This window comes from Alosa sapidissima, chromosome 10, assembly GCF_018492685.1.
Source record: "Alosa sapidissima isolate fAloSap1 chromosome 10, fAloSap1.pri, whole genome shotgun sequence".
NCBI classification, from domain to species: domain Eukaryota; kingdom Metazoa; phylum Chordata; class Actinopteri; order Clupeiformes; family Clupeidae; genus Alosa; species Alosa sapidissima.
The window spans coordinates 28,979,425-28,999,707 of record NC_055966.1 but is presented as its reverse complement, the minus strand read 5'-3'; the positions used below and the strand labels follow the sequence as shown (position 1 = coordinate 28,999,707).

The 20,283-nt window shown below is 42.6% G+C and overlaps 3 protein-coding genes across 8 annotated transcripts in view; 2 read left to right on the top strand and 1 right to left on the bottom strand.

Moving 5' to 3' along the window:
* Positions 1-908: 908 nt before the first annotated feature.
* On the bottom strand, positions 909-12,278 carry cdc42l (cell division cycle 42, like). Its single transcript, XM_042107211.1, has 6 exons — positions 12,127-12,278; positions 8,244-8,348; positions 5,395-5,467; positions 3,453-3,562; positions 2,847-3,044; positions 909-2,744 (listed from the first exon to the last, which is right to left on the bottom strand). Exons 2-6 carry the CDS (start codon positions 8,346-8,348, stop codon positions 2,655-2,657), a joined length of 576 nt encoding a protein of 191 aa, XP_041963145.1. The 5' UTR covers positions 12,127-12,278; the 3' UTR covers positions 909-2,654.
* Positions 12,279-12,420: 142 nt separating this feature from the next.
* Positions 12,421-18,037, top strand: mlf2 (myeloid leukemia factor 2). 5 transcript variants are annotated; one of them, XM_042107209.1, is made up of 8 exons: positions 12,421-13,281; positions 13,516-13,624; positions 14,069-14,110; positions 14,225-14,278; positions 14,417-14,545; positions 14,736-14,895; positions 15,358-15,590; positions 17,595-18,037. In XM_042107209.1, exons 1-7 carry the CDS (start codon positions 13,238-13,240, stop codon positions 15,585-15,587), a joined length of 768 nt encoding a protein of 255 aa, XP_041963143.1. In that variant the 5' UTR covers positions 12,421-13,237; the 3' UTR covers positions 15,588-15,590; positions 17,595-18,037. The 5 variants fall into 5 exon arrangements, with proteins under 5 accessions (XP_041963143.1, XP_041963141.1, XP_041963142.1 ...); XM_042107207.1 differs by having other exon boundaries at positions 14,736-14,976; XM_042107208.1 differs by having other exon boundaries at positions 14,225-14,284.
* Positions 18,038-19,627: 1,590 nt separating this feature from the next.
* The window catches only part of LOC121720777 (gamma-enolase-like), an 11,235-nt gene continuing 10,579 nt past the window's right edge, over positions 19,628-20,283 (top strand). Inside the window, exon 1 of one of the 2 annotated variants that reach the window (XM_042107201.1) lies at positions 19,628-19,761. The gene's annotated coding sequence lies outside the window, so the exon portion shown is untranslated. Of the gene's footprint in view, positions 19,762-19,904; positions 20,074-20,283 lie in introns of those variants that run through there. The other variant, XM_042107200.1, reaches the window with a different exon arrangement.

Sequence of the window (20,283 nt, the reverse complement as noted above, 5' to 3'; positions counted from 1 at the left end):
ATCCAACCAATAGAAATGTCAATTATTCGGAATTTGTTATACTTTGTGAACTGATGTTTGGACTGAATTACTTTACACTTTTCCTTCTGCTTCTACATAATTGTTTTTACAGGTCAATTCTGACCGTAATATACATCTTCATACATGTCCGAAGGATTCATGATGACAGGCAGGTAGATCGAACCAGGGCTGACAATACTGTACAGTTCACACAGTCACAACATAGACAACCCCAGTAACCAAGCGCTGACAGAAGGCACTCAGACACTCCCACATGAAATCATTAACGCACACTGACAAAGCTGTTATGGCCGAGACGTACTAAGAATAACAGAGGGGATTTTTATCCTTTAAGGGCTTCCGTAGATGGAATGTTACTCTAGTCTAGTGAGATCTGTAGTACTTGTACAGTATGCCTTCAGTATCTGCTTACAGTATCTTTTCTATTTATTTGCCTCCGTTGTCCTGAGGGGTATTTCAAGTATGTTTTAACTCATAGTTTGTAGTAAATCTCTTAAAAGAAGCCCTAGTGCACCTCTATTAGGAAGTTTACCTTTTCCTCTGGATTAATTTACCCAGGTTTGCCACTAAACAATGTACTTGACATATCCCCCGTTGTGCTTTTGGCCCTGTAAGTGAAGACAAGCCTGTGGTCATATGATCCAACCCTCTCTGGCCCCATGACCTCCTCCATCCTAGGTGACACTGGGCCAGTTCTGGGAGAGAAGTCAGCCAACACCCAGCTGGGGTCGAGCCTGTGTTAAACCACCACCTGTGTTCTGTGCAGCATCCATGTTCAAATAAAAACTGTTGTTCTTTGAAAAATACTACCATCATCATAATCACACATGCATTCATTTGCGCAGTTGAGTGAAATATAGGCCACCACTTCACAAGACTACAACTGGTTGAGTTAAAGGAGTTTTATTACAAATATAATGTGATTACAACCCACAAAATTTACTTTCAGAATTTTCCATGATTGTTGGTTTAATTGCCGACATTATTCAAAATATTATATTTTTTAAATTGTTATATTATTAATAAATCAAGATGAAAACCTAAAGAATAAAAAATAAAATTCATAAAAAAAAAAAACTAAAGTTTCAAAACTGGTCCACCGCTTTTTTTTTTAAAAAAAAAGAAAAAGAAAAAAAAAAGTGCCCACCAAAGAGGAAAAAAAAAGTAATAAAATCAAAACACCATTCAACACAGGATAAATGGGCTTGAATTGGCCTGTGATATGCTGATGGCACCAGGGGGGGTGGGACATACACACTTGACCCCTCACCTCATGAGTGACCTCTAGGGTCTGGGTCACTTTAGGGTCCTGAGAGATCCCTGAGAGCAGTCACCCCTGGGACGTTATCAGACCTGGGTCTATGCCCGAAACCTGGCCTGTGGCGAAACATGGCCGGGTTCGGTGCGGGTCCAGGCCAGATCATCCCGCAGGGGGTCACTGCTGGCGGGGATGACTTTGACAGGCTGGTCTTAAGCATCACACGGTCTTTCCCACGCCTCGTCTTCAGGGGCAGCAGAAGAAATCGACTTCTTGTCTTTAGGCAACTTTGTGTTTGCAAGGGTTGGTCCACTACAAAACGAGGGATTCTCATAGCCTCATAAACACGACTCAGCTGTGTAGCGCCGTGTATGACACGCTGGGGGTCAGATTCATCCCCACCACATATGACTTGAGTGAAATGACAACCCAGTGACCATCCAGCAGCACTCAGACTAAACAACTTGCTATTTTGATGGGGAAAACACTGAGGGTGCATTGCGTGTGCAGTACCCTTACTGGACACGCGTGTCCACCAAAAGGTTCAATGGCCGTCTGTGGAACAGTGTGGGATGAAAGGCTTCAGCACTGGACTGATCTCCACTACACAGCTGAGTGGACACAGTGTTTACAAACTCTGTGATGAATACCCCGCCTCTGGCTTTGGCTTGCTCGTAAACTCTGTATAAAGCACTACTATAAAAAGCTTAGGGTTATTACAGGCAAACGTTAAAAAGCCAACAACCTCATTGAGCAACATGATTCTATTCATTCTAGATCAGGGAAACTCTGCTGGACGACTTTAATAAAAAATCTGACTAATGCGCAAAACTATTATCCCAACACGATTTACTGAGAACTAAATATTCACAGTGCTTTAATATCTAAGCGTTTAAGCTAATGGTTTACACACAGTTTACAAGGAAGCCGTGTATTGTTTTGTTTTTCTTTTTTCCTCTTTGTTTACAGTCCCCATGAGAACATTTTTGAGAATGGAGAAATCCACTGGTTAGCGGCGCCAGTCTGAGAAGATCATCAGTCGTTTACCCCCTTCGCTGTTCTTTCCATTCCTCTTTTCCGCTAGCGGTGGATAGACTGCAAAGAAGGCACAGTACAGTATCTACTCTCCTCTCCTCTCCTCGGCCTCTTCTCCCAGTTTCAGCAAACATTTTGTTCAATGCCCACCCCCACGGTTAAGCACCCACCACCCTCCCCCACCCCCCGCCCGCCCAGGTTTTATACACCCCACCCCATTTGGCTTTCCATCGCTCCCTCTCTCCCTCCATCACTCCCTCTCTCTTTCCATCGCTCCCTCTCTCCCTCCCTCCCTCTGTTTGGGTCTGTTCCTCTGGTCAGCCTTTCCCAGCTTCGTCCCTTATAGCAGCATGCAGCGCTTCTTGGGTTTGGTCTCGGGAGGCTCCAAGGCAGCCAAGATGGCCTCGTCAAACACGTTTTTCAGCCCCCTCTACAGGATGGGAGGAAAAGAACAGGGAGATTAGCCAACAGAGTCCAGGGTAAACAAGTGTGTGTGTGTGTGTGTGTGTGTGTGTGTGTGTATGAGATTTACCTGTGTAAGGGCGGAGCACTCCACGTATTTGACGGCTCTGAGCTCTCGTGCCAGCTTGTCGCCGCTCTCGGGGGATATGGGCCGCTGCTTGTTCTTGGCCAGCTTCTCCACTGTGTTGCTGTCGTCCCGCAGGTCCATCTGAGTTCCCACCAGCAGGAAGGGCGTGCGAGGGCAGTGGTGAGAGATCTCTGGCACCCACTGGGGGAGAGGAGGGGCAGACAGAGAGAGAGAGAGAGAGAGAGAGAGAGAGAGAGAGAGAGAGCAAACAAAAAGAGAGGGAGAACAACAGAAAGAGAGGGGACAGGCAAGCAGGAGACAGAATGTCAGTAAATTTCAATGGAACGAGTAAGAATCGCTGGTAGATCTAATGAAAAAGGATAAATAAAACTAGGATAGTTCCAGCAAACTGCATGGGTTTTTTTTTTTTACATTGAATAACTGTCATGTGACACTTCCACACTGGGTGCTTGGTCACATACTGTCCTACTGTTTGCTTTGGGGACAGTTTGGCAGCAGATGACAATAACCCACTCGATCCAATCAATGAACGACTGAGTGAGCGAGTATGAAACTGGCAGTGCAGAAGAGAAGATAAAAAAGGCGTACTTTTTCCCTGACGTTCTCAAAAGAGGAGGGGGAGACCACAGAGAAACAGACGAGGAAGACGTCAGTCTGGGGGTAGCTGAGGGGCCGCAGTCTGTCGTAGTCCTCCTGACCTGAGAACAGGAAACACAAATGTGAATATTTCCTCTGAGGAGCTTAACAACAACATGAAACTTTTCTACATCAGGTCCCCTGTTGGAACGAAACACATCTCTGCGTTAAGGAAGATAGTGTTTAATGATGATTAATGATGAAGTTATCTGCCAGTTTCCCCATCCATAGAGTCCTAGACTAAAAGATATTTTTCAATAGAGATTTCAGAGGTTAGCTTTTGGTACAGGACTAGGCTTAAGGGACAACTCCAGCACGTTTCAGACTAAAGCCCTGTTGTTAGAGGTCATTGAGTACTGTTGTTAGGAAAAAATGAAAAGACTCCCTGCCTCACTAAAGAGCCTCAATATGTCATTACAAGTGCTGTGCAACGTAGACAGGAACCTTGCGGAGTATCTAGTAACTATCCCAGTTTAACTCAGCAACTGTAAAGAAACGGTATAAATGAAGTGTTTGTACAGTGAACTAGTATGAGTTAAACAAGCATAGTGTGATCTAGTATGAGTTAAACAACCATAGTGTGAACTAGTAAGAGTTAAACAAGCATAGTGTGATCTAGTATGAGTTAAACAACCATAGTGTGAACTAGTAAGAGTTAAACAAGCATAGTGTGATCTCCGTAAGGCCCCTGTCCATGATGCACAGCACTTGTAAAGACATACTGAGCCTCTTCACTTGCACAGAAAGCGGTCATCAGATTCTGCCCCCATATGATAGTTTTGTGGCTGCCTAGCCATTCTCTCCATTAGAATGACAGCTACTTCAATGTTGTACCGACCGTTGTGTTTTTTCCCTTCCTGCAGTAGGCCTACTCAAACAGATGAAACGTTCCTTTAATCCAGTGGTCCCCAAACTTTTTCTTCCGAGGGCCAGCTCACTATGCCTGGCTCTAAGAGAGGGCCAGAGACTCGGAGTATATTAGTAACCATAAATAGCTTCGTGCTGTGAACAACAGCAGTCTACCTTAGTTGAATATTCCATTACATTTAATCATAGGCTACTGCAATTTAATACCATTGTTAGCTGTGTTTATATTGCAATCATGCCATATCAGTGTAAAATGTAGCTCAAATACTAATAAAAATAGCATTCCCAAAAGTATGGGAGTCCCAAAAGTGTATTTTATTCAAAGTGTGTGAACTCTGAACTCTGTGTCTTTGCATACACAGCTCAAGTTGTGAACAAGCAATAGCCTACAAATAATTTGAAGTTCTCAAACTATGAGAGTTTTATGAAGTGGTGGCAAAAACATCTGAAATGACCACATCACTCATCTGATGAGAACTTTGAATTTGTATGAACATTTGAACAAGTGAATAAAAAAATAGAAATAATTATCCCAGAAAGTCCCAGAAATATGACTTGAATAGAAGTTAGTTAGTTATTAACAATTAATTGATAAACTTGTAGAATACTTTGAGCACTGATACAGTCAGCATAGGCCTCTTACATTGTTTGCAGGTAGGCCTACATTTCATTTCGTTTTCGATGGCAAACGCGAAACAGCGCCAAAACAACCACCAGTGGACAAAAAGAGTATTACATGTGTACTGTTAAGACTCGCCATAGAGAATGAATGGGGGAAATTACGGAGGTTATAGTTTGACGATGTCGTACTCCCATGCAGGCCAGATGCTATATACCACGGACATGTTTTGGGGGGCCATCCAAAATGAGGTGGCGGGCCGTAGTTTGGGGACCACTGCTTTAATCCATGACAGGAAACTGGTCCCAACAGGGCTGAACAGTTCATCTGCCCTCAGTCTACATAGTGGCTCTCACTCAGTGATGCAAGTTCAGGTGAGTTGAGGTAAAATGTGCGAGCGCGAGTCACCTGCTGTGTCAAAGAGTCCCAGTGTGTATGGTTCCCCTCCGATCATCACCGTCACCGCATAGTTATCGAACACCTGCAGGGGTCACAGAAAGGGAGAGGTCAAAGGTCACAAGCCGCAGCAGCAGAGCATCCTGATACCAACGCAGAGACTGAGCAGGCAAATGCCTGATGAAGTCACTACAGACCATGTGACTGAAGATCAAAAGATACCATTAGAATTTAGAATAGAGAACCTAGATTAGAGAGCTCTTGGAGAACCTAGCTTAGAGAGCTCCTAGAGAAAACCCAGAGAACCTAGATTAGAGAGCTACTAGAGAAAACATAGAGAACCTAGATTAGCGAGCTCCTAGAGAAAACCTAGAGAACCTAGATTAGAGAGCTCCTAGAGAAAACCCAGAGAACCTAGATTAGCTAGCTCCTAGAGAAAACCTAGAGAACCTAGATTAGAGAGCTCCTAGAGAAAACCTAGAGAACCTAGATTAGAGAAAACATTGAGAACCTAGATTAGAGAACTCCTAGAGAACCTAGATTAGAGGGCTCCTAGAGAAAACCCAGAGAACCTAGATTAGCTAGCTCCTAGAGAAAACCTAGAGAACCTAGATTAGAGAGCTCCTAGAGAAAACAGAGAGAACCTAGATTAGAGAGCTCCTAGAGAAAACCCAGAGAACCTAGATTAGCTAGCTCCTAGAGAAAACCCAGAGAACCTAGATTAGAGAAAACATTGAGAACCTAGATTAGAGAACTCCTAGAGAACCTAGATTAGAGGGCTCCTAGAGAAAACCTAGAGAACCTAGATTAGAGCTCCTGGAGAAAACCTAGATTAGAGAGCTCCTAGAGAAAACCTAGATTAGAGAAAACATGACGAACCTAGATTAGAGAGCTCCTAGAGAACCTAGATTAGAGAGCTCCTAGAGAAAACCTAGAGAACCTGAATTAGATAGCTCCTAGAGAAAACTTAGAGAACCTAGATTAGAGAGCTCCTAGAGAACCTAGATTAGAGAGCTCCTAGAGAACCTAGATTAGAGAGCTCCTAGAGAACCTAGATTAGAGAGCTCCTAGAGAAAACCTAGATTAGAGAGCTCCTAGAGAAAACCTAGATTAGAGAGCTCCTAGAGAAAACCTAGAGAACCTGAATTAGATAGCTCCTAGAGAAAACTTAGAGAACCTAGATTAGAGAGCTCCTAGAGAACCTAGATTAGAGAGCTCCTAGAGAACCTAGATTAGAGAGCTCCTAGAGAAAACCTAGATTAGAGAGCTCCTAGAGAAAACCTAGATTAGAGAGCTCCTAGAGAAAACCTAGAGAGCTCCTAGAGAAAACCTAGAGAACATAGATTAGAGAGCTCCTAGAGAACCTAGATTAGAGAGCTCCTTTCTCTTTCCACTAAGCTGGGGCGTTTCCCCAAAGTGTAACTAAAGCCTCTTTCACATACAAACTCCACAACAATGGCAGATAAAAACAACTGGATTACAGCAGCATTCCCACTAAAGCTTCCAATCTCACTGTGCTGTGCGTCTGTCAACATCAAACAGCATGTTACGGAATACTGAAAGCTGAAGCTTATCACTGATAGCAAAGACTTTCAGTAGAGTTAGAGAAAATATATAGCATTCATTTAATTAATGGCAGTCATAGTTACGTTCTCTTAGTTATCTAACTGTAGTTTCAGGAGCTTAGGAACACGTATTTGGGCCAAGCAAGGTGGTCAACATTGACAAACACTCGCTCAGGAAATACACTCCTGGCTGGGTGGGAATGTTCAGCTCCCAACTCTCTTGCCATCAAAGCCACACCCAGGAGCGCAACACTTGCATAATAATGATTCTGAGCAAAGTGGTCATAATATGTGAATCTAAGAGTCATTCGGCACTGACCCTGTCTTTTGGCAGTGTAGTGGAGGCCTGCACCCAGATGTGTCACTTAGAAAGTTAGCAAGATGCAAAAACTCGGGACAATAGTCACAGTCAAAAAAAGAAACTCAAAAAAAGTTGATTTCCTATTGCTGTTTCCTGTCTGAATTTCATTCAAATGCCAAACCAGGTTGAAGTTTCTAACCCTTTCACTTCCATTAACAAGAGGCTGACTAGTAGGACATAGCAAAAAGGAAACTTGCACTATGTTTCACATACTACGCTCTTCATGTGGGAATGCACATAATTGCAGAGGTCATACTTCTCTCACATCCACCTAGACACAAATCATAAATAAATCGCTTGTTAAAAGTATGCAGAAATGTACTTTTTTTAAACGTATTCATATACCTCGTGTGGTAGTGTGGCTCACAGTAGGCATACTGACTCAAACATGATAGAGACAGGTCATAAGACCAACAGGCACCCAAGAGCAACATTTCACTACACTCGTGTAACACAGAGAGGAAAACAGGCCTGGGCTCGTAAGAAAAGAGGAAAGCAGGTCTTCTGCCAGAAGCCAATAGTCGCTTCATGCAGTTCTTCCTCTGTGTCTGAGTAAGGCGTGCTCTGTGCGGTTGTGAATGCTTGTGCAGCTTTGCTCTGTAACCACAGCAAGTGTTGTTGGTCCGATGGAGCCACTCTCGCCTAGAACAACGACGCGTGCATGCCGAATCACAGCATGGACTGCAAAGCCCTGCACCAAACTCTCTGCCGAGACTACTAGGGAGCCGCAAGTGATGCTTGTTTAGTAGCATAATGCAGAAATACATTCACTCAATCAGTAACAAAACATTCAACCAGACGGTCTTTGAGGTCACAGGAAACTCCACCTTCTATAACTTATTCCTGTTAGGAACCAGGTGCAATTACACTGACAACGGCCCATCCACCCAAACCCACCCAACACCCCAGGAGACAGAACCCTTTACATTATTTACCGTGGGAACATATTCAGACGGGAACTTGTTCGTGGTGTAAGAGATCAGAAGGCATGTCTTCCCCACAGCACCATCCCCCACCACTACACACTTTATGGTCTGCATCTGCAAAGACAAAGAAGAGAGATGCACTCTACGTTGAGAAGAAGAAGAAAAGGAGAGAGAGAGAGAGAGAGAGAGAGAGAGAGAGAGAGAGAGAGAGAGAGAGAGAGAGAGAGAGAGAGAGAGAGAGAGAGAGAGAGAGAGAGATAGAGATAGAGATAGAGATAGAGATAGAGATAGAGATAGAGATAGATAGGAGAGAGAGATAGAGATAGATAGATAGATAGATAGATAGATAGATAGAGAGAGAGAGAGAGAGAGAGAGAGAGAGAGAGAGAGAGAGAGAGAGAGAGAATGCACAGACAGACACATAGACTGCAAGGATAACAGAGCAAATAAACAGGAAGAGCAAAAGACGTGTAAGTGAAGACGTGTAAGTAAAGACGAAGACACACACAACACACACACACACACACACACACCACACACACAGAAGCGGGAAATGAGAGTGGTGTGCATTTGTCGGGTTTGTGTGTGGAGAAAAGCTCAAAAAGGAACAGCCACAATGTGATGCATGAGGAAACTGGGCATAGCAGAGACAACTGTAAATGTGGTTAGGGAAAACAAAATTTGCAAATACATGTAAAAACACAAGCTCAGAACTGACCAACAAAAACACAAGCTCAGAACTGACCAACCAATAAAGATCAGCACAAAACACCACAACATTCAGGACTTTTCAGAATAGCCATCTGTCAAATAGCTTTGAGAGTTTATGGCAGGACACATATGACCAGTACAATGAAGGGGCTTAAGTGTTTGACAAGTTAGTTAGATTAATTCTGTACACAGTAAGGGGAATTCAATGAGTGGGAGCAATTGGGAGGATGAGGGGGCACTGTGTTATGGGCCACTTGCTTTATTTATATTTTCTTTTCTTTTTTTACAATAATGTTCAATTGTTTAGTATTATATAGCTCTGTTATTCCCTTTTTCATATGTCATTCCATATAATGGCATTGCACAACGGTAATTATAATCATATGAACATAAATCTATGCATTGCTATTGGGGATGCACGATAAATCGGCGACCAATATAATATTGGCAGATAAGTGAAAAAATAAGCATATTATTATTGTTCCGATAACAGAATTTCAGCCGATAATTTGGGACGATATTTTTTAAAAGCCCGAATTTCCCAACTATGTAAGGCCCGTCCTACTTGAGCTTGGTTGGCTACTTCTTCCTCAAATAATGTCAGCTGTGTGGATGTATTTCACCATTGTAACAAGATCTGCGTTGAATCTGTGGAGCCCAAAATCCTCTCGTGAATGATCCTCGGTTTAACCTAAGCAGAACAGAGCTCAGCCTACCCAGAGCCAATTGTCTTCTTGTGCTATTGTGTTGGCACTTTACCGCGCTATTATATTTGCATTTTGTTCGCTTGGGTGTTTGGAATATTACCGAAAAATATGTTAACCATTCCTGCTTCAGCTCCAGACTGGTCATTATAAGTTATTGACCTTCGGGGCTAACCCCTTTCACTTCTGCTGCAGCAGGTTGGGCACAACAGAGTAGGCCCACAGACAGGATACAGGAGAAGACAGTCCGAGGAGAGGAGTTGCAGATTTATTCAATTATCCGCAGTTGAAACTATACACAAACTCTGATTTGGTCGCTAGCTTTTTTCCAGTTTCTAGCCGTTTATCTGCGTTTAGTGTTTACTCCAGCCCACACATAGGCCTAGGCTACTGCTTTTGTGTTGACTGCTGTATCATTGAGGACTTAGGAGTTCTGTCTGTCATTGGTGGTAGGTAAAATTACTGCAATGAAATTATGCTTATTAAATGCTGTCCCCATTTTTTTCAAATTTTTTTTACAATTTTTCTTCAAGAGTGATATCGGTTATCGTATCGGCCACAACAAACCGATAAATATCAGTAGTTAATTAATCTATTGGTTGTAGACTGGCTACAGACAAGTGAAAACATTCATTTCCGCATACTTGACCGATAAATTAATATTGGTTATCATTGTCGATCCTAAAATTAATAAATCCAGATAGTGTGGCCAACATTTAGCAAATTGCAGTTTTTACTTAAAACTTGGATGTGCAACATTTGCATGTTTCTTTTAATGTTGTCCTTGTGTGGCTATTATCATGATTATCATGAAAACACTTCTTAAACCAAATCAACTGCACCCTAACTAAGTTAAGGCACCTTTTAAGTGGATGAGTCTTTGGATGAGTGTAATTACAGTATCAGTTTAACTACCAATATTAGCTCCTTTTCTCACTCACCCCAGGTCACCTTCTATTCCTGCACCGATGCTAATGCTACCATATAAGCCAACATCTATGTTGAAGTGAAGTATACATGGAAGTGTAGTATTGGTATGGTGTTACAACATTAAATGTCCCACCAACAACTGATGGGAACAATAGTTAGTGGGAACATCTGCAAGTGATTGTTTTAGACAGGGGTGAGTGTTGGATTATAGAACATCAATAAATGTCTTTCTCTTGGGGGAACATTTTGAGAATAATTGAATATTGGGGGGAGGGGGCATGTCCCCCTCAAAGTATATTATGATTATGGCCTTGAGTTGGTCATAGTGAGTCATTTGAACGTCATAGGACAGGTAGGCTACATAAACTTGAGATAGAACGTTACATAAGATGAGGGTAAGTAACCGAGTTAGGAAATGCAACAACTCCGTCCATGACAAACATTATTATCTCTGTAAATGTTATGTAGACTTATGTAGTAATCTATCGGTCGTAGACTGGCGTGCTATTGACAAGTGAAAACATTCACTTCCGCATACTTGACGTTACACCCCGAGACAAGCACATACAACTAAATTCTCGGGTCTGGCTGTTGAGTGCCGTTGTATGAATGCCTGGCCAGGACGCTAGCTGGCCAAAGTTTTACACAATTTTGATTATCAGCTCCCCATATAACTAAACGTTAAAGCTGATATAACGCTAAAACTGGGGTCAATAAGTAAGCGTTGAAATAAACCAACAACTTGATACGAATTCAGTTTTGATTTGGTCAATTAGGTAAGTCATAGGTAATTAAATACTCTCTTACGTCGTTATATTCAAGCTAACTTAATTGTCATCTAACATGATGCTTTATCAATCACCAAGTTAACTTGAGAGCTTGTAAACTAGTCAGTTAACGTTAAGATATGAGCCATAACGTTATGAGCCATAACGTTAGTGAGAAATTCCCTCGTTAACTTGGATTATAACGTGCTGCTTGGTTAATGGAAAGGTAATCGTTGGATTTCATCATGGTCAAGTCTTTACCAACAATTCCTGCTAATGTTATAACGTTATAGGCGAAACTTGAAGCGTGGGGAAAAAAACACCAAAATGAATTGACACATTAAGTTAACTTAGCTGACCGAATTTACGAGTAGGCTACGTTATCTGGTTAGCTTTAGCGAACAATCCAATGGCAATCGTCAACTCCTTGCTACTCATATTGCTGTATTATATTCCTAGCTCGTTAATGTTCTAAATCTCGTTATATTAAATTAATACCGCCGTGGCTGGCAAACATGACATGCCAAGTAAAAGAAACAAGGCTATGTGCTAGCTAGCTAGCTGGCTAATTATTTCAAACCATTTTGGGTCTTGAAAGCAGGGAGAGGCAGGTTGAACACGAAACGAAGGTACACAAACACTATATTAAACTCTTCACTAACGACCAAAGGTGGTGAATATCACTTATTGATTATGATCAAACACATTGTTAAACATCACAATCAATGTTTAATTGAGAATAATGACAAAGAACACATATTTTCAGGCTTAAAAACTCACCGTTTCTCTCCGGCAACTAGGCGTTGGTTACGTCCGGGTTTTCAACTGCGGCTGCTCTGCGTACTGACGTAGTAGACACAAGCGCACAGCGCAGCATTTTTTTTGTCAGAAAGTCACTGGAGCAGCAGAATGCTGTCAATGCAGTACAACATATTTTAGTACTTAGGTGTTTTCCTCTCAAATCAACAAGATTCCACAATGTTCAGTACTGCGAAAAGAAACCTATCTATCATTTTAACATAACAGTTGTTATAAATAATCACAACATAGACTGTCACCTTATGCGTCACCTCCGGTTGCTCAAGGGTTAAAAACATCCCCCTCTCTCATTCCTTAGTAGGCTACTGTCGTTTTGTTTTGTACTAAGACATTTGATGAGAAAAAATCACTCTCTCAAGTATATCTGTTTTAATATATGTGGTAATATGTGACAGTTATGAATAGGTGATATTTCGAATAGCATTTATTATAGACGTCCACCTGATCAACTGCACTATTTACGCTTTCCTCCTGACGCAGCACTGGCTTCCTTTGTCACTTCGACTTCCGTTTTCACGTGCAGTCAACTGAGAAGAAGAGATGTTTTGCTCATGAAAATTTAGGGTTCAGGCAAGGAGTTGTATCGTTTACAACGTTTGGAACAGTCAGCCGCCTGCTTCGATTTGCTTAGACTTCAAATAAAACGAGCAAACCCGACTCCTTTGTGTGCAAGATGTTGCACGCTAGCTGACCTTATCAGAAGTTGTTTGCTAATATTTGCTAGCTTGTTTTGTAGCTAACAAACTGCTCAAAGGCGAAGTGTGGATTCATTTGATGTTCACCTGGACACTTATGTTACCGGTCATCTGATCAGTTATTTCATCAGTGAGAAGCATACGGTGTGATTTTACAGGTAGTGTGGGTCTCCGTCAAATTTAGACGATATAGTTGGATAGTTAGCTAATTAGCATTTGACAGCTGGTTGGCTGTCTCACTGTTTCTCGTTGGTCAGTGACAGGTAGGTGTGGAAGAAAGTGGGTGTTACATTAGCTAAGGTAGTTGGCATCAGACCTAGCCAACATTGACTCGTCGGACTGAAGGATTCCTACCTTGATTTGTGTGCTAAACCAACATGTTTCGATACCTGGGTGATGCTGAAGAAAGCCCCTTCATGATGTGAGTAGCCCACCATATCTTCTCAATTGATACTAACTAACTAACTGCTGGTTATGTGAGTATTGTAAGTACATGGTTTTATCTGAGATACTATAGTGCTTTTACTGACTAATGTTTTGTATGGAACGTGTCTTGAACGTTACAAAACACATGGAACACATTAGCAATAAGATGGCACATCTGAAGTCGTTCATCAATCGTTGTCCACGTGTCTTGTCTTCTCTGTTATCCCAGGGATCCGTTCTCAGCACATAGGCAGCAGATGAGAACCCTGTTTGATCCATTCGGTTTTGAGCCTTTTCCCCTCGCTACCCAGATGCATCAGCCGCGAAGACCTATCCAGGTACCATACCTGTTCAACGCCTTTATTAGATGTAGTATTCCTGCAACCTTCCAGCCAGTCTCAACTTCTGTGTTGAAGTACCTTTGCGTGAATAGTAAACTACTGAAACAGGTTGTGATGTTGAGTGGTCAGATTAACAAACTTTGGTTCAATGCCTATGGTTCCTGTGATACATTTTTTTTTTACTACAACGTCTCATTTGCGCTCGACAGGTGCTAAACCACTTATTGATGATCATGAAATGTAAACAAATTCCCAGTTCTTGAATTTTAGGACACCGGCACATGTACTCTTGGATAACATCAATGATGAATATTGTGGCTACGCCCGAGTCGCTCGGTGAACTCCAAGACCAGGTGCAATGTGTGGCTTTATGCGTGTGTAGTGTGTGCAGTCTTTAATGGCTTCCTGTCTGTTCCGCTTTCCCCCAATGCCACTCCACAGCCCCAGGCAACAGCTCTTGCCCCCTTCGGAATGATGGGGATGGTGAGTACAATTTCCTGTTTTGCATGTTCGTGCTCAGTCTGAGTTCCAGTGTCAGTCTGTGGCAGAGGCTCATGGGAGGACTGACTGACTTTGCTGTTCTCTCTGTTTTTAAAGGGTGGAGGCTTCATGGACATGTTTGACATGATGGGTGGCATGATGGAGAATATGGTAGATGTTAGTTTTCTGATTCCACTCGCACAAAACAGCTGACACTTGCCATATTGATGGCATTATTTCAAAGTCTAATGTTTATGTCTTGTATTTGCTCATTTGTTTATGTGCATATGTTTGTCCTCCATCCCTCAGGAGAGGATGTCTGGTTCCCCGAACTGCCAGACCTTCTCGTCTTCCACAGTGATCTCCTACTCCTCACTGGACCAGGGAGCCCCCAAAGTCTTCCAGCAAACCAGTGAAGTCAGAACTGCACCAGGGGGAGTAAGTATGGCACTCCAGTTCAAAACAACACCAAGCACTTGACTACGACTGTGACTACGAAGCTAAGCTCATGACTGAAATGCTGCATGCACTCTCCACCCACAAATAAGGGCGCAGAACATAAATGAACAAGACACTGCAGGAGGGTGAGCCTTTAGGATTTGTCATCTCTGGTGTGTGTGTATTATAGATCCGTGAGACACGTCAGTCGATGCGGGACAGTGAGAGTGGGTTGGAGCGCATGGCTATTGGCCACCACATTGGGGAGCGAGCACACCTGATGGAACGCTCCCGAAACCGACGCACAGGCGATCGCGAGGAGCGGCAGGACTACATCAACCTGGACGAGAGTGAGTCATGGCAGAGTAACAGAGTACAAGAGGGGATTAGAGTGGAAGGTGCTTCACCTGAATCAGATTTGATTTGCCCAAGTGAGTTAAGTACACACATGGAGTTTGGTTCCAGCTGGTGGTGTCGTTCTAGCAGCACAAAGAAATATATGTACATATATACATACAACATATAAATCAAATACTATACAGGAAATATATAAATTATTGGTGACTGGATTGCATTGAAAACTTTCTCTCTGTAGGACTTTGAAAGTGACCTTTTTTTTTCTTTTGTAAATTGTACATTTAAGATATAGGATATATTAACCTGTTACATGTATATGGCTTAGACATTCCCAAAAAGTATAAAAATAAATGTGTCCTTATGAAATCATTCAGATGTTTTTGAAAAGTTATCAAAGCCTGATCCTGACTTGTGTGTACCCCCCCCGTTGTTTTCCATGTACCTACCTGTGGCAGGTGATGCAGCGGCGTTTGATGAGGAGTGGAGGAGAGGAGTGGGACGCTATGCACCCCCCGGCACCCGCAGCATTGACTACGGGCGAGACAGGAGGGCTGGAGCTGGCCAACAGCTGGCCCTTACTGCCCCCCCAAGCTCTGCCTCGCCGCCTGCTCCCCGACACGAGTCCCCACGCCACCACCACCACCACCACCAGCGGCCCCAATCACGCCCCCGTTATGACTGGTGAAAGGTATGTCCGAGGCTAAGCAAACTCCACCATGTCCACACAAGTGTTTATACTCATTTCGGAAATGTATAGGTCTGGTCTTTGGAATGTTGTGTAGCCAGTTTTGATCGTAAACATAACCAACATACATAAGTAAAGTAAAACATGCACACTTACACTTGCAACTGCATTCTGTTAATGGTACTGCACCAAACAAATGTTGCAACAATGTTGCTGTGTCTTTGTGTTGCTTGGCAAGCAGTTTGCTGAAGAACTACTTTGTTTGGTGGAAAAATGGAGATTTAAATATCAAAGTTATTGCAGTTTTGCTTCTGGAGGTTTACTTTATGAAACCTTGCCATTTGTATGTAGTAACCGCTTTAAAAAATCATTAATCTCTGCGCCGCCATGAGTTTCAGTGATTTTAGAACAGCTAAGAGGCCATGTTAGTGGCAACTTGTAGTGGAGCCTCCTGGGGCTTATTGCTTAAAGCAGAAGTGCTGTACTTTTCCACCTAGGTTTTGTTTTTGGATGATAAAAAGACTACATTTTTGTTTGTGACAAAAATAACGTCATCATCAGTTTGGAGTTAGACTGGAAAATGCATTTACAATGAAATAGTATTCTAACTCGGGCTTGAGGGAAATGTTGCTACGTCAAAGTAAATAGCTCCTTTAAGCCACTGACTAGGCTCAAAATATCATTACACTATGCTACTCCAGAGATGGTCCCTACAGTGTTTTTACCTCTTAAGTGTAAAGAAAAGAGTACTGTAGCTCTTTCCAGAACACCAGTCAGAGGCAAGATTCTTGAATATGGGCGTTTTATTGGGTTTTGTTCACGCCGTGAACAGCGACTGTTTGTACAGTCAGTGCATTATCTTACTCTTCTTCGAAGTCGAATTAGACTAGTTATCATTAAAAAAATAGACCCTTGGTTAAAAAACACCAAACTTCTCCTTTAAGTACCACCTCATTTCTGTGATGACGTTATATACTCAGCTTGATGCTCATAGGAGTGGCCTATGTTCTACTTTCAGAAATATTCAAGCTATTCACAAATAGTACATAGCTGCCACTGTACTAACCAGCACTTGATCAGAACATTTGCAGACCTATAAGTGACCACCACAGTCCAGCAACCCATAGAAGCCATCGTTTGTAGACAACCCTCACATTGTAGATATGTATATGTAGATATTGCTCCTGTATGGGTAAAGATTTTAATGTTCCTGTAAGACCACAATATAGCTTTTGGGCTTAAAAAAAGCACTTCATATGGCATTAGTCTAACACTAATAGAAAAATGTTTACCTCGCATTGCAATCTGCAGGGCTGGGTTCCATCTGCTGGAACTGGGAACGTTTCTAGAATTGAAGGGACAATTAATGAATTCTGCAGCCTGCAATAGGCGGTGTAGGCTTGCCTACCAGCAGAGTGAATTACCTACCAGCAGAGTGAACATTCTACAATGGTTCAGTCAAAGCCCAATTCAAAATACAGATGAGAATCAGTGGCACCATAGTAGGCACCATAGGTGTTCTAGTATAGTATAAGTATATATACTCTTTTGATCCCGTGAGGGAAATTTGGTCTCTGCATTTATCCCAATCCGTGAATTAGTGAAACACACTCAGCACACAGTGAACACACAGTGAGGTGAAGCACACACTAATCCCGGCGCAGTGAGCTGCCTGCAACAACAATGGCGCTCGGGGAGCAGTGAGGGGTTAGGTGCCTTGCTCAAGGGCACTTCAGCCGGGCCTACTGGTCGGGGCTCTAAACGGCAACCCTCCGGTTTCAAGTCCGAAGCGCTAACCAGTAGGCCACGGCTGCCCCCCAATATTCTATATATCAGCTACGGCGGAAATCCAAACTGCCAACTCAGTTTGATTTACATTTACATACATTTTAATGCACACTTTTTGCTATATTATTACTAAGATGCTTTTATGCATAGTGACTCAACAATTATTATAAAGTGAAAGAGTTTCTATTCCTAATTTATTTATTTTTTTGTTCCTCACAGGTTGTGTTTGAAGAAGTCCTTGGAGCTGTGAAAAGAGAGGGGAGAGTAGTAGAGTGAACTAGATGACTGTTCCATAGATTTGATTTAACTGGACTGTCTGTAAATATAAATATAACTTCATATGCCCATTCACCAGCTTGGATCCATACATACACTTAGGGTTGGACAACAACAACAACAACATGGCTTTCTAACAACACACACACACACACATACACCCACATATGCAGAGAAACTGTACATAACCTCCTAATAGCACACAAATCCTATAGATGAATACCCAACAACACACTACTCTACACACACACATTCACACACACACCTACACCTGCTGTACAGTCCTTATATGTTTATGTAGACACTAGAGTCTGTGGTTTGAATTGTACGCTGTTGTCTAATGAAACTGAAGTATTGATAAGCATTCATTAAAACTTGTAAGGTAATGTGGTTTCATTTGTTTTTTATTGTGCAAAGGTTTGAGTGACCCTTGGACATGAGATATGTTATAACTTAAAAATAAAAATAAAGATTTATATCTAGAATACATATAACCTCTATAAATATAAAAACATATGCCAAGTATACCTTTATTCTCCACAAATAATGGTCATCAGAAAATTGTAAAGACCAGTTATGTTCCTCCATCAGGCAGCGAGTGGGTGCTATATTTAGCTCAGACCATTGTGGATAAGATGGTGGCATTCAGCAGCCTAAAGCCATCGCTGAGATCTGTGATGCATTGCATAAGCCCCAGGTCCCTTCGAATTGAATGCAAAGCGCCGCAGCTAAAGGTCATGCCCTGCTGTTGGATAGACGACGTTCAGCCAACATTGATCTGTAATCGCCCACTATCCATGCTAACTATGAAAAATCCAGTCAAGTCAGGAGAAAGGGTCAACCGGGTGGCCTATCGTTTTTATTTGTATGTTTATGTTACTTAGCAGACGCATTTATTCAAAATGGCTTACAGCGTAGAATAGTCATAAAGAATTACATTAGCATTAAAACTAACTGTTTACAGTAAAATCAAATAGATGTTCTAATTATAGAATAGACTAATAATGACTACAATAATAGAAAGCCCAACAAAAAAGTAAACATACAAAAACTGAATCAGTAAAAAGAACTAGCTAGTTATATTACATTTTCTTACACAGTCAATAGTCACAAACACGGGTCCAAACTAAGTGGTATGTGTGCACACATACACATGAAAACAGAGTCTGACCTCCCGCTGTGAGGAACTGTAGATGGTCACCTGACACATGCCTGGAGCGTGACAGTTACAGCCAATCAGATTGAAGCGTGACAGTTACAGCCAATCAGAACGCAGCTCTTTCTCCCTATTCGCTTGGCAAACCTCTGCTTTTGTCCTTTTCCCCGCTACAACCTTGAATCCACCACCACCATTCTTCCTCTACTCTCCTCTTCTCACCACCTTTCTCTCCATCACTCTTTTCCTCTCACTCTATCCATCTCTCAGTACTCTTTCAGTACTCAGTCATCTGTCAACACTACTCTGTGTCACAAAAAGTCTTGCAAATCTAGTGCAGTCCACAACATAGGACGTAATTGACCCCTCGCCAGAAAAAAGGCTCTCAGATGCTTCTGCATGAGCCACACTGCACTGGATAGCTCATACCTGACCTGTGGCTCATAGCACTTGTTTTCCCACGTCTGAAAAACCCTACCTCCTTATCAGATGATAACTCAGGCCAGATGTTTGATAACCCTGAACCTGTTAAACCCATACTGTATGTCCCATATATGTGTATGAGGTTGTATGAGTATTATTGTGCCTTCGGTTTGAGAGCAGTTTGTGGCTTTGCAGACATGTGATTCGTCATGCCCTTATCTCACTGTTTCTGCTGTCTAATTAGCTGCTTACATCACAATCAGAGTGGCATGGGATGATGACAGCGTACAGGCAGGACTCTGCGCTGCTAAACCATGCATATTAATTTATGTAAAAGGCGCTTGTTTGCCAATTATAGGCACAGATGCTGCAGCCCAGTGTGCTGTGCTGTGCTGTGCTGACTGAGCGCGCTCAAAGAGAGAAGGGGAGGAGAGGCGAGGAGACGAGAGGAGGACCTGGGGACAGGAGGCTGTTTTCACATGCCACCACACATCAGTGCTCAATGTGTGATGCTCACTGACGTCTCACAGGGTAGGTCTGCTTCCTTATTGTTTGTGTGTGTGTGTGTGTGTCAGAGTTTGCTTTGCATCCTCCCTGCCATCATCCTGCTCTCTCTCTCTCTCTCCCTCCCTCCATTTCTCTCTCTCCCTCTCCCTCTCTGCATCCTCTGATGACTCATGTGTTCCCGCCCCCACCCCTTCTCCGTCTGTCACACTATGTAACTCTCCCCTCCTCCCCTGTGCCTCTCTCTCTCTCTCTTTCTCTCTCCCTCTCTCTTCCTCTCCCTCATTTGCTCTCACATTCTCCTGCTTTTTCCAAGAAGGCTACACACAGCAAGATCAGGTAATGGGAAAAAGAAGGGTCTTCTCTTTTAATTTTGCTCCCTCTCTGTCTCTCTCTCTTTCCCTCTGCCTGTCGTTCTCTGTCTTCCGCCTCACTGTAATTGTAATCTCTCGCGGGGTATTGCACAGGTGGATGGACATATTTTGCCTTGCTGTCCTCTGCTTCTGCTTGTACATAGGCACATTTCAATAGATAGGGTGGTTCTGTGAC